General features: G+C 31.9%; 1 protein-coding gene across 6 annotated transcripts in view; it reads left to right on the forward strand.

The window, feature by feature from the left end:
- The window catches only part of CCSER2 (coiled-coil serine rich protein 2), a 145,019-nt gene extending 120,644 nt beyond the window's left edge, over window positions 1-24,375 (forward strand). For 2 of the 6 annotated variants that reach the window (XM_081268304.1, XM_081268308.1), the window contains 2 exons: window positions 2,199-2,288; window positions 23,505-24,375. In XM_081268304.1, the coding sequence (XP_081124430.1) occupies window positions 2,199-2,288; window positions 23,505-24,323 (909 nt within the window). In that variant the 3' untranslated portion in view covers window positions 24,324-24,375. Of the gene's footprint in view, window positions 1-2,198; window positions 2,289-11,523; window positions 11,654-18,243; window positions 18,284-23,504 lie in introns of those variants that run through there. The other 4 variants (XM_081268305.1, XM_081268306.1, XM_081268307.1 and 1 more) reach the window with 4 other exon arrangements.
- Window positions 24,376-27,581: the final 3,206 nt, after the last annotated feature.

Here is a 27,581-nt window from a genome sequence, read left to right on the forward strand (position 1 = left end):
TAAGAAAAATGAACAGGTCTCTTTATAGTTGAAACAATATTATCTATCATCTTTAAGCAATTAATAGAAATTCCTTAATATTTTCTAGCATCTAGTTCATGTTCATATTTTCCTACTTATTCCCAAAATATCCAGTACATTTGATTTGTCCAAACTAAAATTAATTCTAGGACCATGTGTGACAACTGATTATTATACCTTTTAAATCTCTTTTAATTTAGAACCATTGTTTTTGTTATACTTGTGAAGAGAAAAGAACCAGCTGTCCTGAACAATATCTCACCTGAAAATAATTGTATAAAGATTTCAGAAATATGTAAGAGAATCTCAAAGAACGAACACAAGAAAAGTGAAAGCATTAGACTTTAGCAATATATACCATTGTATTCTCATTTTGATATATTGAACCTAGAAATCACGTTTATTGTGAATCAGCTAAGTATTGTACACAGTTTTTTTAAAAATATAGATTACTCTAGAGACTGTGTGCATTCAGCTAGAAACTCCCCCTTATAAACACATCAGAATCACATCAGCCCATTTTCAAATTTTAGGGGAATTGTGGCCTGTATCAAGAGAACTTTGTGAAACTTACTTGACAGTTCCTGTTCTTGAATATAGAGACAATGTTAGTGTTTTCTCAATATATAAATTTAGCCAACTGAATGGATTCTTTGCTTCTTATTGCAAGCAGCAATACTCTGTGAATTGAATGTCTTACTAATTGAGTTTTAAGGGGCTAAGTGTCTCACCCACCGCCACCTGTTTGGTAGTAAGAAATGAGAAGTCATTCAGAAAAATTACCAATAGAATAACATGGTTTAGTTATGGACCTTGTTAAAAACAAAAACATTTATAAACTCAAAGTAGATATAGGAAGTGGTATATTTCACATTATCAAAGTTAAAATGGTCTTCTATTTATATTTCTTTATTGTTTTCTTTCTTTATATCTCTAAATAGCTTTTTAAAAATTAGGATAAAAAGTGATCAAAAAAGCTATAGAGAGGAATTAGAGGACTTTTCTTAGCTCCAATATGAATCAGCTGAATGACAGGCAGTTTTCCTTGGTTCTGTAGCTCTTTATTTAGAATGTGAAGATTTTTCTTGTTAGTTTCAAAAGTCCCCTTCCATTTCTAGCATTCTGTGCTTTTTTGTTTTTGAAAAAAATGTATTCAACTCTAACCTATGTTTGCATGAAGATTTTCAGAAGCATATAATGACAGTATGAAGTGTTGAATTCATATTTTATGTGAAATATGCTGATGTAAAATCAGATTTGCAGTGCTCTGAGAATGTAACAAAAATGTATAGAATATTGTCTGTTTAAATCTAATTTTAAAATGCCAAGAATTACCAGTTTATTTTCACCTCAGAACCCTGGTTAAATAGTAGATAATTTATATATATATGCTCATTGAACTTTCATAATAATCTTGTGAAATTGCTAATATTGAATTTTCTTTCTTTATGGAGACACAGAAAGTGCTACTCAGGTTAAATGGGTTAACAGTATTTTTTAAAAACCATGATAGACCCAGATTCATATCCTAGCTTTGAAATTTGATAGCCATGTTCTCTTCAGGAAGTTATAATCTTTCCTAAGCCTCATCTGTAAGTGGGGATAATAGAAGTAGTACAGACACATAAGTTTGGATTGTTAAATTAACTACATATGTAAACTAATGCCTGGCCCATGGGTGTATGATAAAGATTAACTCTTACCAGATGACTTGCTGCAAACTACTTGGCATAAATCAATGCATACCCTGATGTTCTCAATTCATAAATAAATTCTCTACATGATTCCACTTAAAGCACTCACTTATATGATAGGACATACCTCTTGTGTATTTTTAGGTCTCTCAAATTATCAAATTAAAAAAAATAAATAAAAAGATGATAATGAAAATTTCCCCTTAATTGTGAAGCTGTAACATACCTACATTATTTGTTAAACAATCCCATTCAAAGTAAATATATTTTCTCATAGGAAAACCTAAGAAATTCTAGATTACTGAATCCTTTAAAATATTCTTGTTCAGTAAAGATGATACATTATTTGGGGGGCTTTAAGCAGTGTAAGTAATGAGTAGACAGTCTGACATGTGGGCTGTTGACATTTAATATCCTGTAGAGTGATTACTTATTTGTGTGTATATGCATTAAACCATTGTAAAAATTTTTGGTTTTGTTCAGGCAACCCGGTGTAACTGCCACCAAAAATCTAAAGAGGAAAAATGCTCATATGCTGATAAATATACCCAAACACCCTGGAGAAGAATTCCTGTAAGTGACATGCTGTTAATCTTCTCTCATGTCATTTGTTATTTTGATGTCCCCTCCTGCTCTTTTTTACTCTAATCACTAATAATTTTGAAATGCCATGGCTAATTTTCTTTCTTAGGTAAGTTTTTTCTTGTCTCTTAGATGTTTATGTGCTTTCTAAAGCTTCTCTTGTGTGTCCTATATAAACGAATGTGCATTTAATAGCTTTTCCATTCTGCATATTGTAGCTCATTTTATTTGAGTGTCTATTCTCCTTTCATTGCATGTTTTTATGAGAGTAGTATTTTCACATGGCCTAAAAAAAAAAAAGAAAAACAGAAGTCTAATATGCATTTAATTTTTTTGAGCAGCATATGACACTTTGAGGATATATGATGTAACATATTCCTTTTGTTGTTGTTGTTCTTGAAACTTTTACAAATTTATTGTAATTACTGAAAAAATATTGAGGGTATTAGGAAATTTAATGCATGAAGACATAACTAGTAAAAGTGAAGTTTCAGGCAGAGTTACGGTCTAGATTCCTAACAATAGGAAGTAACCATCTTCCTTATTTATTTTTCAAAAATGTTATATCTCAAAACACATTCATTGCTAAAAATATCCTGACCATCCCTTAACTTAGTTGAGGATGTTCCTGAGCCAGAGAATTATTACATGACCATCAGTCATCATTATCCTCTGTATGATGCCAGGTAATAGACATTTCTTATTAATAGAACACCTGATACACCAGCCTTGACTTTTATTTTGCCTTATATTTAGCAGCAGAATCCTGGTAACACAAATGAATAGGGATAGATAATAGTTATTGTAATCAGCAATTCAATTTAGAATTCTTAACTTTTTTATAAAATAGTTATTTTCTTTTCATCTAACAAGTAATTATTTTTGTGTGCTTTGTATAAGGTATAGTGGAAGAATTAATTTATTTGGCAAAGTTTTGTAATCATCTCTTATTCTAGATATTAAGCTCTTGAAGTAGAAATGGGGAATAGGGGAAGGAAGTACACAGATACATAGGTATTATTCCATTTATAAGTACTTTTTAAAAGGAACTAGTGATATACTGATTCAAACTGCTGTATGTTCTATGATGGCAGAGGATTGGGAATGTCTTAGTGGAAGAATCAAAAAGGTTGAGGAAGAAGATCAAGGTAGTGTTTGAATCATAGAAAGTAAAAGATGCCATGAGGTGAAGATGATATATTTTTTTAATGTCAAAGGATATGGAAACTTATTGTTTGGAGGCAATTGCAAAAATAAAAGATTGTGCCCCTTGCTTAGGTTTCTCCAGTTACCCCTAAGGGAGGTTTATGTCTTCTGACGTGTTACTAAATAAAGTGGCAATTCCATTAAGCATGAGAAGTTCCCTTTTACGGAAGTTCTTTATATTATTTTGCCTGGCTCCCTCAACCCCTGGCTTGAGTTCTAGAAACTGGATATTTGTCAGCCTCCTCACTAGACAAAAGTAATTGGTGTATACCAACCCAGTTTTGCCATGATCTTGGTTGAAATGAAAGTCAGTTTTCCAAATTAATACTCTTAAAAAACCCAGAATTCAGTTTTCTCTTTTATCTATTATGTAAAGAATCACCTAGCTAAATATTTTGTTTTGTCTATAGATAATGTAACAGACTCCAGGGAGATTAAATGCCCTACTAAAGATTCTGTAGTAAATAAAGTGCTGAACTAGTACTATAATTCAGGAATCCTGACTGCTAGTCCAAGATTCCTTTTAATAAAAGCACACTAAGGAGCCCTAGAGGGTGAGAGATTTTACAGATTAAAATGGTAGAAATATCTAGCAAAATGAATAGTAAAAGTAAAGGCAAAGAGGTAGAAAGGAATAGTTAGGCAATAGTTAGTATAGAAGTGTATGTTTGAGGAAATAATGAAAATTTGTTAAAAGCTTATTTTAGTATAGAATGGAAAATTTTAATCCAGAAATTACTGTAAATGTAGTTTTACTGAGCTTTATTTATTTTATTAAATAAATAAATATTTAGCCAAATAAAAATAATATTTACTGAAGTAGGAATTTTTAACTATTAAATATTGTCTATCTGATTTTTCTTTTGCTCTTTGGGCAGCATTGGAAACCATTTACTATAATTACAATATTTTATTTTCTTAAAAAGTTATACTTTAAATGTTTTCTGTAGCAATTACCCAACATATTTACATAAGATTTTGGTAATGGAGATATGGAGATGCAATGTGGGTCTTCTTTGGCAACTTTTAGTTTGTTAGGCAATAATTTTTGGAATGAAAACATGTTATTTAAAAGTCCTCAAGCTTAGTAAAACTATTTTTTTAAATCTGTCTAAGCCTTTGAGAAGGTTACAAGTTATAATCTTCACCCTTTCTTATGATTTCTAAGGAAATTTAAATATGCTTCTCAGCATTGTCTTAGTCATTTGATTATAGAACCTATGTCAGAGATTGATGAGGGACTTGTGAGGATTTCCTATGAATATTTTTTTATATATGTAGGAAGAAATCTGGCTGCAGAAGGTTGGGGAAGAAGATCAAGGTAGCGTTTGAATCATAGAAAGTAAAAGATGCCATGAGGTGAAGATGATATATATTTTTTTTAATGTCAAAGGATGCAAATGGAAGGTGGAAAGAAATGTTGAAAGAGAGAGGGTTGCTGCTTGTAGGACTTACTGGCAGCCATTTAGGAAGTAGAAAGAAATAAAAAAAGAAAATAAGCCAGAACCTCAGTCAGAACCTGCTTGAGGAGGGAGAGTGATTGTCCACCAATGGCAGCAAAACAATAGAAATTTAGATGTGTTGAATACAATGTAAATTTCCATTACAGATTTATTCAGAGGAATTTTGATACTCTCTAATGACTACAAATAAGATCTCTAAAATAGAAAATTAATAGGAAAGAAAGCATTAAAATAGAGGAAAGGAAGAAAAGCAGATTTTCGACTTACTCCTTGAGCAGATATTTGTGTGCTTCTCAAAGCCAAGCACTGTCTTAATATGGGAGTGTGAGTGTGAAGAAAATACAGGCCCAATCCTCAAGATGCTTATGGAAACTTCTAGTATGCCTAAAATGGTATTAATTTTGCTCTTTTCCTACATGAAGAACATAACACTAAGAAAAGACCTGTGCAAGTACTTGAACAACTTTTATACAGCTGTATTATATGAAAATCAAGATTTTCAAACTTATGGGTAGCATCTTATTTCCCTTCCTGTTCAGTAGCTACAGGAGGTGAGGTTAAAAGGAATAGCAAGAATAAGGTCATAGCTCTGGAAAGGAGGGACAGAGGCTTGATATCAGTGAGAGATCACAGTAAGGACTTCCCTGAGAAAAGCTTGTTACCTGGTTTGCCCTGTGTGGTAGAGGTCTTAACTCTCTATTATAATGATCCATAGAAACATTCTTGTAGTATTTAAATTTTCTGGGAGAAAACTATTCATGGTTGAGAAGACATATTTTCAGTAAGAGGGTAAAAGAAAAATCTCCCACAAAATCCAATCCAGTGTTAGTAACAAAACAATTTATTCACAAAATAGATTGTATATCATTTTCTCAATGGAAAAAAAATGATGAACTTCAATGACTTTTCTTAAAGGAATGAAAACCCTGGCTTGCATGACTGTGAAAATTTAGTATAGGAATTAGCAAACTATTAGTATGGGTGTGAAAAAGTGCCCACCAATTAAAACTCAGAATGTGCAATTGGATCTAATACTAGTTTTTTCTTGTGTTTTAAGAACTAACTCTATTATGTGTAGCAAAGAGACAAGGAAAGATGATTTATATACATTTCAAAATACTGTGTTGGAAACAGTTTCTAGTATTGTATCAAACATTAGATCATATGATAGATATACACATGTAATTTATATCAATTCAACAGTTGAAGTATGGTGAGTATTATAAAATATTATTTGTGCTTAGGGTTGGGTTCTCATGCCTCAGATTTATTGAGTCAAGTATATTTTCATTATAACTTTATAAAAGATAAAATCAGAAAATTATTACTGATGTATCACCAAAACCATATTATATTTATAATTTCCAGAGGAAAAAGAGTTTACTTGCTTCCTAGCAATTGTGATAATTTTAATAGCAAGAAGTCCTTATTTTTATTTTATTACCTGGGAAATAGGATAGCACGCTAACTAAAGGGAACAAGGTAGCCCAATGATATTTCGTGTGAGTAGTCTGTTCTAAATCCTTTTTGTTTTAGAATATATACTTTCCTGATTTAGAATAGATTAATTTTTATGTGGGAAAATTTTTCTGATTTTAAATTTAGATGTGCCATTTTTCCTCCATTTGGAGATATGTCATATTATTATTCACATGCATATTTAATATATATATTCATATTTGGAGATAGAAAAAATAAATTAAGGGATTTATTTCTTTGTCAGGATTTATTTATATTCACTATTACTTGTATTCAAAATATGCCACTAAAAGTATTTTAAGTGACAAATACATACACATTGGTATTTAAACAACAAATATTTATGTCTGGGTACACAATCGTTTTTTAATTGTGTAATGTTGAGTCAGTCAACGAAAGTAGCTATTGAGTATACCTGTGTCACTTAGTTTTATAAATGTTGGCAGGGGTTAGTGGTGCTGCTGATGCACTGCATTCTGTCATGCAGAATTTATGGTAATACAAAAATTGTCTTTTTTACTGAATGTATGTCTTTTGTAAAAACTGCACAATTTTTACAGAATGCATGTCTTTTATACTGTTTTTTAAAAAAAATATTTATCACTCATTTCACAGTTGCATCTGAAACCAATAACTGGGAAAAAAACAAATGTTTTTCAAGGCTAGGAGCTAATTAAGTAAGGATATTATAGTAATTAAATGATTAATCTATCCACAAATTTAAGATTATCTAAATTTGTGTCCTCCAGTACCAAATACCACAAGTTTAAAAGACATTTTGAAGCTTTAGGTATGCATACAATAAACAGTTTTTACTGTATTAGAAAATAGGGGCATCTATTTCATTTGTAGAATGTAGAATTTAATTTGCTGACTTAATCATTGAGGGTTTAGGCTGGATGGAGAGAAATTTTAATATTAGGCAGCAGTCAATAAAAAATGATTCTGTTGAGTTTTCTAAGCAATAACATGATCAAACTTATCTTTTTAGAAGAAGTTAATCAGCTTCCATAAGAGGTAATACAACAGAGAGTGAAAGTTACCCCTATTTTAATATATGCTAACAGTGGTAATTTGTGCAAAAATTTTAGTCTATTCTTTTTTTAAGTAGTTTAAAATATTTTTACAGATGCTTTAGAAAGAAAAAAAAATTTTAAGGTCAAATGGTATCACTGTTGAGGGTGCTTACTTGATGATAATACTTTTTCTCCCTAGAGAATGTGTCTTTAGTGTTTTATGCTCAGAGGCTTCCTTCAAAAAGTTACAGTAGGGCTGGGGGTGTAGCTCAGTGGTAGAGCTCTCCTAGCATGTGCAAGGCCCCTGGGTTTGATCCTAGCACAGCTAAATAAATAAATAAATAATATTAATGTTTCTGATACAACAGAAAATAATACCATTTCTCTTAGCCAGTCCTCAAATTTCTAAATAAATATAGCTGTCCTCATCATTCAGAGCAGTGGAATGTCAGTATACTTCAGCCAAAGTCCACCATGAATACACATATTCAATAAGTTGAGTGCAGTGCTTATTTACAATCCTATTTTCTTTTGAGATTTTATATGGTATATCTTTTTCATCTTTTACTTTAGAATACTTACATTGTTATATATAAAATGAATTTCATTTTCTTTCTTTTTTTTTTCTTTTTGGTGGTGGTACTGGGGATTGAACCCAGGGCCTTGTTCATGTGAGGGCAAGCACTCTATCAACTGAGCTTATTTTGTACTTATCTTAATACCTTGAGTATAATAAAAACTGATTAAAAATAAAAATAAAAGTACAAAAAATGAATTTTGTTTAGTCTGCATATAATATTCTGCCAGTCTTTTTAATTGCTATGTTTTAACCCTTTACATTTCATGTTATTAATTGATATATTTCAGGTTAAGTCTGTCATTTTACTCACTTTTATTTATTTATTTATTTATTTATTTATTTATTTATTTATTTTTCTTGCTTTTTCATGCGTTACTTATACCATTTTTTCAGAATTTTATTTTGATCTAAATGTATATAGTATTTTGAGTGTATCTCTTTGTATATAGGTCTTTTGTTGCTTTAGGCATTGCATTACATATATACATTAACCATAGTCTATTAAATATTATTCTTTATTTCCTTTAAGTCCCTTCCTTCCTTCCTTTTCACCATTTCTAAGTGTCTTTTTTTTTTTATGCTGGGGATTGAACCCCGGGCCTTGTGCATTAAGGCAAGCACTCTACCAACTGAGCTATATCCCCAGAACATCTAAGTATCTTCAAAATACTTTTTATATATATTTTAAGAACTGCATAAGACAGTGTCACAGCAGGGCAAGGATGGAAGACCCAATTATCCTAGTATGGGTCTAATCTATAATGCTAGGGAGGTTATTGTGTACAAGATTTATGCATGGCTGGGCTACCTCTTTGCTACTCCTTTGGCTAGAACATGCAGGCCTTTTGTTTGTGTTCTTTGGCATTTCTGGATGCTAGCTTATCTATCACCTAGCTTAGGATACATTAGGCAAAAAGGAAATGCAGGAACTCCCTAGCATGTTGTTCTTCAGGTACCATGCTTCCTAGGTGGACTGATTTTTCTCTCTTTCAGGGTTTTTTGTTTGTTTTATAAATAGTGATCAGGATTTTTAGAAGTGTTTAATAGTAGGAAAAGGAAGAAATGTTTCTACTCCATCTTCTCCTGGATCTGAAATTCCCCCATCTGTGGAGAGCTCTAAGTATAAAATAAGTTTTATTATAATTGTTTTGGGTAAAATCAGATAAAATTTTTAAGAAATTCCTTTGAAATGAGCTAAGGAGAGTAGATATAATTTTGAAAGAATGGTTAGGGAATGTGGAGGAAGACATTTTTAAGGATTAGAAATTAATTACTTTCTTTACTTTTCTGGGCATAAGCTCAGGTGGCTTATTGCTAGAAAACAGCTGTCCAGTTAGCTAATAGGTGAGTACCCCTTGGCTGTGGCAGGCAGAATTATTCATGTATTTATTTCACAAGGTTGTCTTTCTCTCCTTTTCACACGCAGGCCTATCCCTGAGACTATGATTTATTGGTTTTAGAGAAATAAAGGTGGTGTCATTGTTTTTGTTTTTCAGATTTCATAGGTGATTATAATGTATGGGCAGGATTGACAGATATGATAGCTCCATCTCTACATAAACATAGTAACTTAATTCAGTTTAAATCAGTAGTTATTGAGAATCTGCTGTGTGCTAAGGAGTATTAAGCCAGAGAAGAGGGGATATTTATTTAATCTTTTTAAAATCCTATAAAGTTGCAGATACTGAAATTATTTCATGAATTAATGATTTAACAGAAGAGACAATTTAATACAAGTTGATAGTTTAAAATGCTTAATCAGTAGAATCAAAGACAACAATGACTCTGTAGTGAGGTAGGAGCAGATGTGAGTAACTACATCATAAGAACTAAAAGTGAGCAACTTCTTAGAGATGAATCATTCTAACTCTTGCATAAGACAAATGAAGAAACAGGTTTAGAGATTAGTGACTTTCTTAAGTTTACAGGGCTTTTGAAAGATCCAAGAAGAAAAGCACAGGGCCCTGACTCCCAGTTGGTGTTATTCTGCAGACTTTGAGAAGTAATTTCTTTGATGAAAGAATCTATGATAGCACTTTGAGCAAATCTCGAAGTCTCTATCTGAAAGTTTTTTTATTCAGTTCAGTAGGTAGAAACATGGTCCTGGTAAAACATGTAAAGAGAATTTGGTTGAGGCCATATTTTGTATAAAACCTTTGAACCAAAACAGTAAAATAGAGTTATAGCAGGTAATCCTATGGAGAACACATAGGAAATCATTTCCTATTAAATATTTTCTAAGCTGTTTTGCCAACATTTCTCTTAGTAAAGGAAGTACAGTATTCAAAAGATAGGATCTAAATTTACTAGAATATTCTAAAGATCATTAATTCTCTTTTGCTTCTTGTAATTCTTTTTCTCTTTTATCAGCATAGAAAAATGGATCTTCTTTTCTTTTTATTTTATATTCAGCAGTATAGGCTTACTCCTAAATTTAAAGAAATGCATGATTTTACCTCATTGAGCCAAAGAATATTGATGGAGAGGAGAGAAAAAAATTTATTTGAAACAAGCTAGATTAGTAATTTTCTAATACAATAATATTTCTAAAAAAAAAAAACCTGTCAGATTCATTGGTTTGAAAAATGCACATGCCTTCTTTTGCAAATGTAACTAGGTATGATGATGATTTACAGGCTATTTTTCTTGATAATATTTTAAGAGTGTTTTAATAGTTTTATTTATAAAGATCTTTGGATCATTGAGGATACTGGTTATAACAGACATGAAACCCAGCTAGTTCTATTGTGTGACGATGAACAGTTATTTTCTTCCATAAAGACACATTTTTATTTGGAAAGTGAGCAAATTAATAAAGTGACATTTCAAATGTATTCTGATTCTTATAATCAGTGATTAAAGTAAAGTTAAAAAACTACAAGTTACTCAGGTTAAAAAGCATGTGTGTATAACCTGGGGTCTGAATATCATGTTCTTTATAAAGGATTTAGTTATCACAGTATTTTGAGTGTTTTTTTAATGCTATTTTGGTTCTGCTGACTTCTTCTAATGTTATTTATTTTTACTTTCTAATTCTCTGAAAATCTGTCTTAAAAAGAAATAAAATTTTTTTCCTGTGGGAGTTTTTTGATTGCCTGATTCATAAATTAATGAGTTATCTATATGTTTAATACTTAAACTCTATATTCCCTAACTTATTTCCTTTTTCTATAAAAGACTGGAATCTGCTCCCTTAAAGAGATATGTGATGATTAATGTATACCCAAAATACATAATTTCATGTATGTTAACTACAAATATTAAAGAAAATATTTTTTCTTAAAAATTTTGCAAAAAATTAAATTTGGATTGTTATGTATTTTAGTAATTTGAGCTGCCTGTGTTTAAAAAAGTGAAATCTATCTTCTCATTAACACTATTGCTTTGTGTTATTTAAAAAAATCAAAAATTATGACTTTGGTTTCTTATTTTTCGGTTCCCTTTTTTATTATACCTCCCTACCCATCTCTTTCTCTGTACAGGGTGGGTATTCTCCCTCCTTCTCTCCTTGGCAGGGCTCCTTCCAGGTGATCCCACGGACTGTTCCACCGCACCGCAGACAGAGTGAGTCTGTGTCTCTCACTCCTATCCTGCTCTGGCTTCCCCTTCATGGTATTTCCCTTCTGCATGATCTTTCCTTCCCCAGTACCTCCGTTTCCCATCCTGAGTGATCTGCAGGCATATGCTAAATAAGCACTGTGATCTCTCTTAACATTTCTTTTTACTGCATGTAAATGGACCTATACATTAATGACCTCTTGAAAGCTATCTTGAGGTTAATTTCATTCTAATGCTGTTTAAACCTATTGCCATTGACCCTAGACCTACTGACATGCATCTGTCTTTAAATACATTTTCTTTTTTTCAAGTTCTTGAAATATGTGAATAAAAATACTTTTTTATCTAGTAATTTTTAAAATGTACACACTATCCACAATGATTTGATGGACAGATGCATACTGTTTAGGGAGCAGGCTTACTAGACCATTGCACATTTCTTTAAATATTTCCTAATCAAAGGCTTCAATTATGTTTCGGTATCATCTAAAATACCTTTTCAATTGTATTTCCAAGGTTTTTATTTTTTAACAACTAATGTCTTTAATTTATCAGCTGCTTTACAACACAGAAGAAATGGCTTTTGAATATGCATGGTTTACTAACATTTCTAATGAATTAGTCATTGTAAAGTTTTTTATTTATATTAAGTCTACTTTCTAAAACAGTGTTTATTCTTTTTCTGTTATGTACTTAAGTATATCTGGTAAGTTGGTTATATTTTATCTTTTTTGAAAAGTCACCCAAAAAAGCTAATACTAATGAAAAATATTTATTGTCAATCAGTCACTTTTTTGCCTTCTCCATGGATTTCCCATGATTTGTGATTCATATCAATTTTTTATTAATTATTTTAAATTATCAAAGGCCCCCAAATGGAAATTTTAAGCATTTAGTATATGATTTACTTCAACAAAATTTTATTTCTTGAATTAGTTAAAATTAGCAGATGTCAACATGAATTTCAAACAAGATGTGAGTTTTTATTTGGGGACTTCTTCTATGCTTTTGTTTTAATGGAAAGTAGAGGAGTTTGTATAGCCTTTTATAGCAAGCTCATTTATTTAGTGGAAGTCATGAGAAGAATAATAACCAATCATCTTTATAAACTCTCCTTTTTGCTTCTCTTCAAATAGTTGCATCTTTTTCTCTTTCATTTAAAGAATTCTAGTATGTGAAGAATCATACTAAATTGTATGTGAACTAATCTGAAATTTCAATGGGCAGCTATAACAAATAATAATGTAGTATTAGGCTTATGCCAGTAATGTGCATGGTTTGACAGATTTAGCTCAGAACAATCCATCTACCTTTGTTCTTAATGAAGACCCTTTTTATTTCCCTCCCCACTCTCACCCTGCCCTGAATCTTCTCCCTTCTCCTTCCCCTCAGCTAGCTAGAATATGGAATTGAAGCTTAGGGTTAAATATTCTGTATCATACATAGAATTTTAGATTTATTTACTAGTTTATTGTATAGCTTTTGAATTTTCTTATACTTTCCTTGAGTTATTAGCCCTTCATTTTCAAGTGTTTGGTTTTTGTTTGTTTAGCTCTTCAGAGCTATCTTTTTCATTTCCAGCTATAAGGAGCATTTCTATAACACTATCTTCAAGATTTAACTATTTGATTTTCCTAGACCAAACCCCTTTCTCTGCATCTCCAGATTAGTAAGAAGAAAGTTTTAGTTCTAGAGTTTGGATGGGTATATTATCCACGTAGGGATATAGATACACACACACACACACACACACACACACACACACAGAAATTTTTTCCTTAAAAAGTTCTCATGGCCCTACACAGCTAAGAGTACTGGTTTAGGGTTTGATCTTTCATACTTGTGAGATTCTGTTTGGATAAAGCAGTAATCAGAGAACTTGTTCTTAAAATTTTGATAGCTTTTCCTGAGCTTGACACTTTTAAACTGCTATACCCTTTAGGATTAACCCTGAGAACAGCTGAAACAGTTCATTAACAAAGTTTTTTTCTGGTGATAAAACATAGAACTAGAGAAATTTATGGAATTACAGGAGTAAATTTAGTGTTTTCCAGAGGATTTTAGAATAGATCTCACTTTTTGTTACACTAAAATTACATTCTGTGAGATAATATTTGTGTTCACATTTAGTCAATATGTAGTTCCTTGTGCCCATCTTTGCAGAAATCAATTGTGTAATGGAAGTTAGTTGAGAGGTTTCTCATTTATTGTAATCTATTTCATTAGACAATTCTTTCTTGAGTATACTGCATTCATCTCAGTGCAAATGCCTTGATAGTCTTCAGTAATGTCAGTATGGTTTTTTGTTTGTTTTTTTAAGTTATGAGAATAGTAGACCTTTCAGTTTAAAAAAGGTAGGCAGTTTTAAATATGCAGAAATTAAAGTTTATAAGGAATATTTAGCACTACATGCTCCAGAAAGCTGCACTGGCCAGTAATGTTCTTGTTGAATTTAAGAATAACAATAGGAAAATGGAGATGAATGGAAGTTTTGGGCTTTTTTTTTTTTTTTTTTTTTAGTTTGTGGGCTTTTTTTTTTTTTCCTTTCTTTCTCTAGAGATTTTAACTTTAAATTTCTTTTCACTTAATTTACTACTATCTATTTTATCTGATGTCTATCTTCTGGTTTCAAATTAAATTTTTTCTAAGTTAACAGAAAATAATTTACATTTAGATATAGAGCTCTTTCCTGTTGTCAGTCCAGATTTCAGCTTTTGTCCAGATTCATTTAACTGGCATTGATTTAGTCTTTCTACTCTAACTTCCAACTGTATGAAATTGAGAATAATGTACAACCTACCTCATAGTAGGAAATTTTAATTTAAAATTACTTTTGACTAATATAAAAATTTAATATTAATTCTAGATAGACTTTCTTGTCAGAGAATATTTTTATAGGAATACTTTGTTTTAAAAAGCATATTCTGAAAGAATACCTGTTTCTTATCTTAGCCTAGAGGCTTAGATGGGAAGGGGCAAAAAAATGGTTTTAAAACAATGAAACTCACATAAATATATTTATACATATGTTAGTAGCCTGGCAGTTTCTTGATGAAACCTTGCCTGATCTCTAAATTTATACTGTAATAAAATTGTCTTCACCAGCATTATATTAAGAATTGCAGATTTATTGTCTTGTATCCTTCTCCTCCTTGTAGCCTTCAGGGAATATTTTACAAACCATTTTGACAAGCAATTCTAAATTCATTTTATGTCACCACCCATTATGTATTTATTGAATGAAAGTGTGTATTTACAACTCAATACATTTGTATATATTTTAATTTTGATAAAAGATCCATGAAATAGTACTTTTCATTAGGACATATGATATCCTCATGTTTTCTCCTCTATTCTATTTAATTTTTTAAAATGCTGCCAGCAGCCTGTGTGTAGAAAAAGCACTGGTCTCTTTTGCCCATATAAGTCTGAGCATTTTGGTTTTAATGAACCAAATATGAAGGAAAAAGCTTAGATAACTTAGTATGCATAGATTTTGTGTATCTGATCATAGTAAAGCTTTCTTATTTATATAGAAACATCTTTATTTTTAAATGGTGCCTCCTAAGGATTAAGTCTATGCCATGAAAAAGTTTTGTTATTGGAAAATGGAATAGCTTAAGTGGATGATAAGCCCTGTGCAAAATCCAGCTATTCATCCAAATAGTAATCTTGAATTCTGCTTGTCCTCCACTACACTTTCTGTTTTTTTTTTTAAGAGAGAGAGAGAGAGAGAGAGAGAGAGAGAGATAATTTTTTTAATATTTATTTTTTAGTATTCGGTGGACACAACATCTTTGTTTGTATGTGGTGCTGAGGATCGAACCCGGGCCGCATGCATGCCAGGCGAGCGTGCTACCGCTTAAGCCACATCTCCAGCCCATACACTTTCTCTCTTAAGTTTTTCCTTAGCTTTTTATTTATTCTTTCAGTCCTTTTGGCTGGAGAATTGTTCTCTTTAGGGTTCATCCCTCTGGTTAGTCTTTGTAAGAACTATTTAAAAATCGTATTCCCAAATTATTCATGTAGAAAAACTATTATGTATATATTTTTAAATTAGCTGTATATTTAAGAAAGGAAGAAAGACTAATATTAATTAATTGAGTTATTATTGAGTTATTATTGGTTATTATTATTGAGTTATTATTGAGTTATTATATATTATTAGTTGAGTTATTGGTTTTTAATGTGTTAAGTACTTTTCTTGTCATTTTATTTAAATTATCACTTGATTCTTACTATAACTCAGAGTCAAAGCAATTATACCAATTTTATAATATGGAAAATATAAGCAAATAAATCAGAATAATGTAGTAGTTTGCTCAGGTTAAGTGAACAAACCAGAATTAAATTAAATAAATAAATTCTACATCCAGAGCCTGAGCCTTATATATTTATTATATTATTAAAATCAACATTTCCCCTTTTTATTATATATAGCAGTGGCTCAGTATGGAGGAATTAAAAGAACAGACACATTTTGGTTTATTTCCTTTTAGTCTTTTTTATTCTATTTTATAAAGTTAGAATCTTATGTATTTTCATTTTTTGTTTGCTTTTTTATACATAGCATCATTATATAAAATATTTCTCCCAGTAAATATTTCTTCAAATCCTTGTTTGATGAATGCTAATGCTATATCATGTGGATATACTTTAACTTAATCTTTTCTTATTGTTTGACATTGTTGTTTCTAGTTACAGATGTATTATTGCAGAGCAATCTATTTTGTATATAAATCAGTTTTGGCACATTTTCTTAGTTAAATTTCTTGTACATTATTTTAGTATAGAGTACGCACTTTACAAGGATATTTGGTATGTGATGTTGTCAAACATGCTTATAAGGTGTAAGTTTACATAGTTCAATCGGATTGACAGCAACATGTGACTGTAATCAGTATTACATGTAAAGATTGCTTCAGCCTTAGTGCTTTAATGATAAATAAGCTTGGAGTGACTTTTCACAAAAATAAAATATTTTTGAATGAAATCGAAACTAATAAAAGTTGATAGAAACTGAATTAATTCAATTGTGGAGTTAAGCTGATTTTTTTAAAAAATTGGTTAACATAGAATGTGAAATATTGTATACATTTTTTGCAGCTAATTTCAAATGCTACCAGTATAGCCATTGATTAATTGACTAGAAATGTGTGCCTGATTCATGGTCTAATAGGCCTTCCCATAAACCTAGTCATATATTAGTTTCTCTCAATACTTGCAATTATGGGAAAGACAGCAATTGGTCTTTATGTGTTTCTGTATTAAAGTTTTCATAATAATTGGTTATTTAGAGTGGGATTGTTTCTTTAGCCAGTATTTACTGCTGTCCATAGTGCTTTCAGTGTCATATTCTGCCTGGCATATTGGTTATACCAATAGAATTTGTACTATTCTGAAACTATTTAGGTTTTTTTTTAAGCCCCTTAACTAATTTGCATCTGAGCTAGATGCTGATGGATTTTGTATTTTTGTGTCTTTAAAATATAGATCCGTTAAATTAACCATTTTAATCATTTCACACTTATGCATCTGTAGTAAATACTTTTTTTTTTTTTTTTTGGTATCCGGAATATTGAACCCAGGGGCACTTTACCACTAAGCCATATCCCAGCCCTTTAAAAAAATTATATTTATATATTTATATTTAATGTAGAAATAGGGTCTCATTTGAGTTGCTTAGGTCCTCACTCAGTTGCTAAGTCTGGCTTTGAACTCATGATCTTCCTGCCTCCGCCTCCCGAGCAGCTGGGATTACAAGCAAGTGCCACCATGCCCCACCCATAGTAAATACTTTTAAGTCACTCTTAAATCATTTTGATACTTTTTTAAAGCAGTTAATTAATCGTGAACTTAGAAAAGCCATTGAACTCCTCATTTCTGAATTTATAAATTTATATTTATCGAAATATTATTCTCTAATTTTTCTGAGCTATAGAGGCACCATTGTGAGATCTAGAAGAATAAGAGCATTCCTCGTTTCCAGAAAAATTAGAAGGCACAACTGACTTTGTGTGAACTTTAGAGCAAAAGTCTTTGAATCTTGTTATACTAGGGACCTGGTTAAATCTTCCATCCTCATAGTGATGTGCAGAGTCTCATATGTAGTTTATTACTTCATATTTATGTTAAGATTAGATTATACCTTTAATGATATTTAGTGCAGTAGCAGTAAATGTAAACTAACAAATACTGAAGTTTAGTTAGTTCTATAATCTGCAAGAAATTCTTAAAATATTTTTGTTATAATTTCTACTTTATTTATGAGGGATTACATGGGGCCAAACCTTTTTAGATCTTTGGAGTATGAATATTAATTTGTATCATATTTCAGTATTCTGTTTAGTAAGGTTCATGTGGTTTCCTATAAGTGTGAGAAGTTTTACATGTCAATTGACATGAATATTTGTACTAACATGCAAACCACCTTAGTAAGAAGGTATAAATCACTTTAAGAAATGTTTTTATCAGATCCAGATATAGTACGTAAAATAACAAATAATGCCTAGAGAAACAACAATAGCAAAGCGAATACTTTTGGCTGCTACCCAGTCACTGCAATCCTTGGTGTTGTGTGTGGTCTCTGACGCCATTGTCCTGTCTTTTTCTTGTCTATGCTCTCCTATTGTGCCATTGGCAAGGAGTTGAGAAGTTAGTCCATTACTTCTCTGACAAAGCGTGGTACAGTACAATTTTAGATTTTTTCCTACCGCCTCCCTCATAATCATTTTTTGTTTTGCTTTTTTTTTCCAGTTTGCATGATGCATGTCAGAGCCTGCATGAGATTACAGGCATGTTACAGATGGCTCCATTTCCATTTTAACCTTTAAAGCATATTTAATAATAACAATAAATTTGTATATATTCAGAAAATAATTTTAGGTAATTCCTGTGTGTGTTACACAGTAGTATTTACACTTTAGAACATTTCCTGATTTCTACTTTGCACACTTTGGCATATTTTTGCTCAATGGGGACTTGACATTTATAGGTACCATCTTTTTGGTAATGACCTAGACAAGAATGCTTACAAAACTTGATAACTTTTCCTTCAGCTCATACTAGAAATCTTTGAGGCAATATGAGACAGTGAAGGTGAAGAATTTTTCTCAGTGGTGAGTGCTGATTTGCCTTTTCTCAGTGTTCAGTATTTCTCCATGGAGTCACTGTGGAACCACCTCTTTCCAGAAATACTGTTCCACAATGTGGCTTGATTTTGATGTCTGAGACTTATTCTGAACAGGTGAAATCAGCAAAGAAGAAAATAGGATATATCTAGTGAAGTTAGTAACCTGAATGATACTATTGAATTTGTCTTCAAAGTTCTTAAAATATATTAGAACTTCTGGCTATATTGATATTCTAAAAGCCTGTGAACTCATGAAAATTTGAAATAGCAGAATTACAGAGTTCTAGTGTTACCTTTTAATTCTCTGATGGTTCAGATTTCAGCTTTGCCATTTGCTAAAGTGTGTGACATTTGGACATGGTACTCAACTTCTTTAAACCTCAGTTACTCATTTCAAAAGGAAAAAGACAATACCTTCTACCTACAGTTTTATGAGAGTTAGAGACTATGCATGTAAACTTGGAGTTTGAATTGCTACCCTTGGGAAAAATGGAACCCTGATCTTTCAGAGCTCAGAGTATAACATTTCTCAAGTACTTGTAATGTGCCAGACATTGTATTAAGCACTTTCTGTGCATTTTACTGTTTATTGTTTAAAACAGTTTTATGAGGTATATATACTGGGTGTACATCCTCACTTTATAAATTAGGAATTCCATTTCAGGACAGTGAAGTAATTTGCCCAGTATTTCCCCAATAGTAAGGGATAGATTCAGGACTCAAAGTTGAGTTGAGGCTGACTCCAGAAGCTAAGAGATCCAATTCTGTGACTAGCTCCTCATAGAACCATATGAAAGTTCTTTTTAAAATTCCAAGTGCTTTGCAGTCCTAGCTCCAGTTCTTATCTCTAGGAAGACAGTAAAGGAATCATGTTTCATGCCATATCAGATGTACCTGCTATTGTAAAAACCTCATTTTTTTAGCAACTAATTTATTATTATCCTTCTAAAGAACTTGCTTCCCCCTCAATCAAGACTGGTATATTAAAATCCATAACTTGAATTCATCATTATTGTATCTTTAATAATCATGGGTGGCATTTATTGAGCACTTACTATATGTTAACTATGCTAATTGTTTTACATGTGCAGTCATATTTAATTGTTAGAGTTAAAAATAGAAAGCAGTTGAATGTTTAGTGTTCCCATCCTACTTGGTCCAGAAATGGCTAGTCTTCAGATCAATTTGATGACTTAGCCTATAGGTCAGTATGACAGGCATTTGTGTTCTAATTAACATGTAATTAATCTTTCTTTCTAGCCTAATAAACATGAATTATTAAGTTAATCCCAAATTAGGGAAAACAAAACCATTTTTCCTATTATCAGATATCTTTTTCTCATGATCTTTTAAAAATTGGTTTTTCTTTAATCATTAATGCTTCATCATTGACCTTTTCAGAAAATATCACTTTGATAATTTACAACCAAAGAAATAGTTCTTGACCATATAGCTAACATTCATTCATTCATTTATTTATTTTTTTAGCAAGTATAAATTTAATCCCCACTATGTGCCAAAATAAAAAAAAAAAGTCAGAGTTTTCTTTTCTTTCTGACTTTTCTGCTTGGCAAATTCCTACTAACCCTTTAAAATCTCAGTATAGATAGTTTGCAATTTTGGGATGCCTTTTGTGATGTTTCCAGTTAGACAGATGTTACTTTTTTGCTCCCATATGATGTTATGCTTGAGAAGAGGTTTCATCATTTGTTTACCTGACCATTTCTTTCAGAAGGTCTATCAAGCACAAGAACTACATAATGATAGGCTCCAGATTTTCCCATACCTTGTACATTACCTGGTACATAATAGACATTTTTAAAAACAATATTCTTTAATATTCCTACTTCATTTACATGAGGATATGGGATCTTTATAGTTTAATTAATTTGAAAAATATGAAAGTGTACCTTTTATGGTCATAGAAACACAAGATGAACTGTTAATATCTTGCCTTTATATGAATGTTTAGAATTTGGGGTACTTATAGTGTAAATACCAACCCATTAAAACACTTTTTTGCTTGCTAGAGGTAGTAGAAGTAGTTTGCTGGCAGGTGATTAATATCAACTCAGTCATTAGTGGGTAACCACTTCTACAGTCATACATACATATATACATATACATACATTCTCTCTCTCTCTCTCTCTCTCTCTCTCTCTCTCACACACACACACACACACACACACACACACACACACACACACACACATATATATGGAGCAAGTTGTCTCCTTAGTGCTCATATTATAGTCATTTCTTATCCTGTTTGAAAAAGACTTTTTTTTTTTTTTTTTGCTTTGAGTGGAATAGATTTCCCACATTGTAATTTTCAAGTAAATAATAAAACATGACATTTATTTTGGGATAGGGTAATTATATGACTAAATTGATTTTTAATAAAAATATAAAGCCTGCATTATTTTTAGCATATAAAAATCCCTGATTTATTTAATATAATTAGATGATAATTTAGACTTTATGTAACTGTTCAATCTAACTCCTCTCAGTAAGACCTGACATTTTATTACTCTTTAAAACCCTGGCCATTTTCTAATTCTTTAATATTTGAAATGGTGCTTTATTACACTTAATGCAAGCAACACTAACTCTCTACTGTGTCACCATTTATTTTTCTGATAGGAATGATCAATTGGGGAATCAGGACAGTTCAAATACAGAATTTACAATCCACAATACCTTTTCTGGAGGTTTGGTTTTTCTAATAATCAGTTTATTACTTCGTCTTTAATTAGAAATCATACCTTTTTATGCTTTGAGCTGATAGTATATGTTTATAACTTTTTACAAAAGACATTGCAGTAAAGTCATTTTTAAATTGTCACTCATATTTTCAAAAACCTGAAATTGTTTTAAGATTTTTAACTTTCAGACAAAAATACTTTGTGTTTGAAGGTGAAGAGAGAAAACAAATCCTAATGCAGCCATTTATTGCTGCCCCATTCTTTTTCTTCCTTTCTACCCACCTTCTGCTTTTGGTAGAGTTTGGTTTCCTTAATGTGGTCCTTCTCTATTTTTCCTTTAATATATATAAGACTCATAATCACTTTAACATGATGGTTGTTTTCTAGGGAATCTCAAGGAGAACCTATTGAATTAATTTTTTGTTGATTTTAGGACCTTCCATGTTGAAAGATAGTTTAATCATCTCTGTGGTGATTGTGAAAATGCCCAATGTCTTTAAAGTCTGGAATATTTAGCAACAATCTAATTGGCTTATTTAGACATTCTTCAGTAAGATTAAACATATCTCTGAATGGATTAATTTAGGTAGTCATTGTCTTGATTTTTTTTTAATTTTAAAGTAGCAAATCAGTCCTATATCATCAGGGCTGGCTTTCGCTCATTGAGTCATTGTTCTCACTCACTTCCAGCCATGACATAATCTAATCCCTGACCACTGATCCTTGGCAGCCATTGTCTAGTGCTAGTCAGGGAGGTAAAAGAGCACAAATGATGTAGTGAAGTAGGTTCCCCCTTTCTATGGGAGAAATTAGATATATTGGGTAGATTATTTGTAGATTGCCATAGTAAAAAATTATTGCATCAGTAAAAAAGTTCATGTTTCAAAGTCTTTTTCCAAACTATTTTGACATTTAGCCCACATTACTTAATAGGAGGTACGTGTAAGAAAGGACAGTTTGTTAAAAGCCACCCCTGTATAAATGCAGGCGCAGTCCTGCTCTATATATTTTAAGTATTTTGGGCTATTGAAAGATAACTGTTAAGATTGATATTTTTTCCATATTTATATGATAGTTGCACATTTCTTCTGATTTTTGTGGAATGTAACTATGCAGTTAGCACAGAGAAATACACATGAGGCATGTGAACCTTAAGAACTTTGCCAATAACAGCTTCTGTTATTTTCGTTCTGTCAGAGACAATTTCAAATTTGTTTTTTTCTCAGCCAGTCATTCACAGGCCTGTTTTTTTCTTTTTAATGTTGCTGGGGATTGAACCCAGGCCCTCACATATGCTAGATGAGTACTCTGCCGGGAGCTTCAATCACAAAGCTTACAATTTTTAATTTTACTAAATGAATGTTCACTCTTGGGTATGGTATATATGCTTTCTACATGTCAGCCATAGTGACAGTGAGACAGAACAAAATGAAAACATTTTATTCTCAAAAAGAATATTGAAAAGCAGGTTAGCATTATTAAGTGTATTAATAAGTGTATAACTTACTTTTGTTCAGATAATTAGAATTTCACATAAGCTGACAATATAATCTTTATTCTGAATTTTGTCTGTCTACTGGTAATTTTGATTCTTGACAATGGTACAGTGCTTGGTAACATGATACACAACTTTACATTAAAAATGCCTTTAAAATGGGTAATATTCTGAAGGTCATAGTTAAGTGTTTCGTGAAGACTAAACCAAAGTGCTATGGAAATCATTCTCATTTTCTCTTGCAGAGAAGGTTGTAAATCCTTAATTTATTAAGGCAGGAGTTTTTTTTTTTCTATAATGAGTTACTACTTTAAAATTTTATTTCCCCCATTTAATTTTGGATCTTGTTTAGTGTTTATTGCCTGTATCATTTTTTTTGTTTCCATTTTCACTTGTATATGTGTCTCATGAATTCACTTGAATATTGCAATTCGTTTTTACTTTAAAAAAACACATACTTCCCATTTTAATGCATAATGAATACCTACAGACCCTAATTGGAATTTAACTTGCATTATTTCTGTGTGACATTTCTAAGATAAATTGCTGCTAATGTTTTTTTAATTTTAACAGCCTCAAGTACTACAGCCTTCCAGCAACCTGCCCAGACCCACAGACCACGCCCAGGGAAAACTAATAAAGCCACAACATATCGAGGCCCACAGTGAATGTGCAGTCCGGGGCATGCACCAGAGCAGTGCCCTTCCAGATGGAGGCCTTACACATGGCTTGCAACAAGAAAACAATTATGATTTGGAAAACCGGCCTTCTTCATCAAGCCCACAGTTCAAAATGGATGTAACTAAGAGTGCACCTTCTGAAGCGAACTTGAACATGACCATGAATGTTCAAGAGCCTTATCATTTGACAAAGAATCAGATTAGTGACATGCAGTTTATACCCACTTCTCTACAGACACCTCCCCAGTTAAGTATAGTAGACCAAGCTAAGAGAGTTGGAAGAGATCAGTCTCCACCGGTGGGCTACCCGTCTCAGCCCAAATCCTTAAAGCTGTTAAAGCCATCCACCTTAAGTTCTTTGGCACCCCCTCCAGATTCTGAATCATCTCCAAGTAGAACTCCCACTTCTAAGAAGTCACCGACAATCATACCATGTAACTCAGCAAAACTTCAGCCAACATCTAGTCAAACAAATCTGGCAAATAATCTGAATCTGAAAACATCTAAGCTCCGTCCCCCTTCCAGCTCTTTCAAACAAAAACAAATAAGCAGCCCCCAACTAGAACCTCAAAACTTCCAGTCCAAGACAAGTATCCCAAGGCCACTAGCACGACAAAAAGAAATCATGCAGAATCCAAATGGCAATTTGCATTCTGGGGATTGTTTGGCCTCTAATCGATATTCTCGTCTTCCTAAACCAAAGATACATTAAGTACATAGCCATTACCTGCCAATTTGGTTTTTTTTTTTTTTAAAAAAAACAATCTGTTCTGTAATAGCTTTATGTGCAATTTGCTACCATGTTGGAGGTTCCACTGAAAGCCTGCAACTCTTAAAATTAAAACGTGGAAGCTTCTACTAGTTTGGCTCTTCCATTTTATATCCTGGTTGAAGTATATACCATTTGAGCATACTCGTCTCAGGTAAACACAGAAGTTTGCTTTCCCATCTCAGAAGCCTACAGAAGACTCTAATCATGCTAACCATCCCTCTGCACATCAGCAAAGTAATAATATTTCCCTCAGCAGGCAAAAGTAGGCTTTGCTGATTTAGTCCTGTTGTATCTGTATTAATTGTGGTTATGCGAACCCCGGCTCCTTTCACTTGTTCCTCCTGTGACTGTGGCTACTAATTTAACTCAAGATGTGGTGTTGATGGAAGTTGGTAATCTGTAGAGTTCTGGCCAGTGTTTTATATATTTAAAGGTCTATGCAAAAGCTTGTGATGAATAAAGGAGAAGGAGATCAGACTTTTAATGGGAAGACTATGTAAGTTTTATTTTTTTCTTACTGGAATCAGCAAGCTAGTCTTACTGTTTATTTGTTTACTAAATTCCCCCAACTGAAAATGTTCAGTATTATATATAAACCAATTATATGTTGCTTTAGCATCTTGTTTTTCATACATACATATATAATTTGTGCTTGTATTGCTACTGGTAAATTTGAAGAGCTTGAGATATACCTTGAAACTTGTACCTAAGGTATATCCATTTGTAACATATGTTGGTGCTAGAATTTTGCTGGCAATTCGGTTTTGAATACCACAGGACTTATGGATCCATCATAACTCTTTTTTGAAGGTTCCACAGCATTTACAGCATTTATTTTAAGTAAGTCTTTATTATAATTATTTATATTTATTGACTTATATTAATATCTGAAGACTGGAATAGTGGACTTGAAATATTTGCACAAAACTTTGATGGTATATAAATGTCCCATGCATAGGGATTTAAAACTTATTTTCTATAGCAAAACAAGTTAAATATTTTGAGAAAAGTTATAAATTTAAGTAAGACTATCTTGATAAAGTTGGAATTCATAATAGTTTCACATTTCTGAGTTTCTTAGGTTTCTCTTTTCTGTTGTTGTACATTTGACAATTTCTTGAAAGTTAGATTTTGGAAGAAAAATAGAATTGTAGATGGGAAGTAGTGTTTCGTTAAAGAATATTTCAAAGGGAGAATGCTTATTTATTTTAATGTGCTACAAAAGGTGTCTGTTAAACCCCCAAGCAACCATGTGCATGAACCCAATCATGCTGCAGGCCACTTGTCAGACAATTCAGTTCATTTGCATTCTGTTCTCCCAAATCATGTCATCTTTAGGCTGGTCATGTGTAGCTAATTTAATTGGAATTAATACTTTTCAGACAAATAATCTTACAAGGCCAATTTTTATTTTGATCAGCTGACCAAAAGTATACCAAATGGAATGATGGCCAAAAAAGATAAGTCACTCAAATTCTAGGGATTCCTTCTAAAAATGTACTTTAGTTAAATTATATGCCACTTTATAAGAGAAACAACAGCAAGTGCTTTAGTGGAAATTTCCAAAGAGGTGTTCCTTGCCATTTGATGCAGTCTTCCCTTTCTTATCAGAGAACCATTAAGTGAATTTTCCATTCCAGTATACAGAGATTATATCTATAACAGGTGAGCAGCACAAATCAAGTATCATACTTTTATACCACAGCACTTCTGCCAGAAAAGTGCTGGAGTTTAGAAAATGCTTTGCATGGTCCAGATATTGTTGGTACACAGTCATCCTACATATAAGCAAAGTACTTTTTTTGTGTGAAGGTGAGCTATAATGACCACAGCTATAGATGGACACATTTTGAAGGAGAAAACTGATTTCATATATTGCAAATAGGATGCTATCATACTGTATTTCCCTAAAGTAAAGCATACTAATGAATTAGTAGGTTTTTGGTTTATTATTAGAAGTTGGTGTTACTAGAAGACCCTTATGAAATATTATTTACAAGTTGGTCTTATTCCTAGGGGGAAAGTTTTTAATTTATTTTTCATGCTGTAGTCTGAAGGAAATGTCTTTATACATAAAAATGTTGACTCCACTTATTTGTTTATTCTAATATTTTTTTCCACTCTTTTTTCTTCCTCCCTGATGTATTTGCGTAATCTTAACTTACTAGTTCAGCTTCTATGTACCTTGGTTGAGCTTCATCTTGACAAAAGAGGCTCATCAATATAATTATGAAGCATAATACATTTAAGAGAAAAATATCTAGGATGCTTACACAAAAAACAAAGTATATATCTGCAGTTTTCCTTAAAAGCTGCAAGAATATTATGCTTGTCTGCTCCTTAGAAAATGTTATGTCAGAAATGGAAATGAGTGTAGCTCTACTGAATAATCAGAGATCACCTTCTCAGATTTGGCTTGACCTTTGTTTATTGCTTCTGTAAATCAACTCTGTGCCAAGTCCTCCTTCGCAGGAACTTAGATCACTTTTACTTTTGGTATTGGTGAAGATGATGGAAGTAATGAATTCTGAGTCCTGTGGAAGAAGTTCTCTAGGGTTGGTTAAATTTCATATTTGTGTAAGAGCAAAAAGTATGCAGAATTATATATTTGGCTCTTAATGGATGCATATTGATTTTTTTAAAATAAAGTGTATATTATTGTTATAGGTGCAGATGATTTTAAGTCTTTAAGCAAAGGATAATAGAGTTATATCATTTAGAATGTTTCTTAATCACTGAGACCACCTGGTATTTTTCTTTTGGAGTCTCATTTTCATTTGTGCAATATTTCCAGGCAAATAGACTACTGTTCATTGTAGTTTATATAGATATTAGGGAACTTACTAAGTATTTTAACAAGTAAAAATCTGAATATGAAACTAAATTTCAGATTTGCACTTTAAATGAGCTTAATTGCTTGGAGTTGTGCCTGAAATATCAAAATGCCTCCTCTTGGGTGTGGCTTTGTTTAGTGAAATGAATCTCTCTGTAATTGTTGCTGTTCGAAGATATCATTACAGCCTTTCACAGAATTATATTCACAGCATGTCACTTTTCCCATTAAAGCACTGTTTTCTTCAGATGTTCCATTCTCCCTTTTAGTATTTTATTCAGTTCATCAAAGAGATTATAACCCCCATAGCTGTCACTTCCAAAAGTTCCTGTGGAGTAGATGGTGTTACAGACACAGAGGTTCAC

This window comes from Spermophilus citellus (assembly GCF_964194105.1).
Source record: "Spermophilus citellus genome assembly, chromosome: 15".
In the NCBI taxonomy this organism is placed as follows: Eukaryota; Metazoa; Chordata; class Mammalia; order Rodentia; family Sciuridae; genus Spermophilus; species Spermophilus citellus.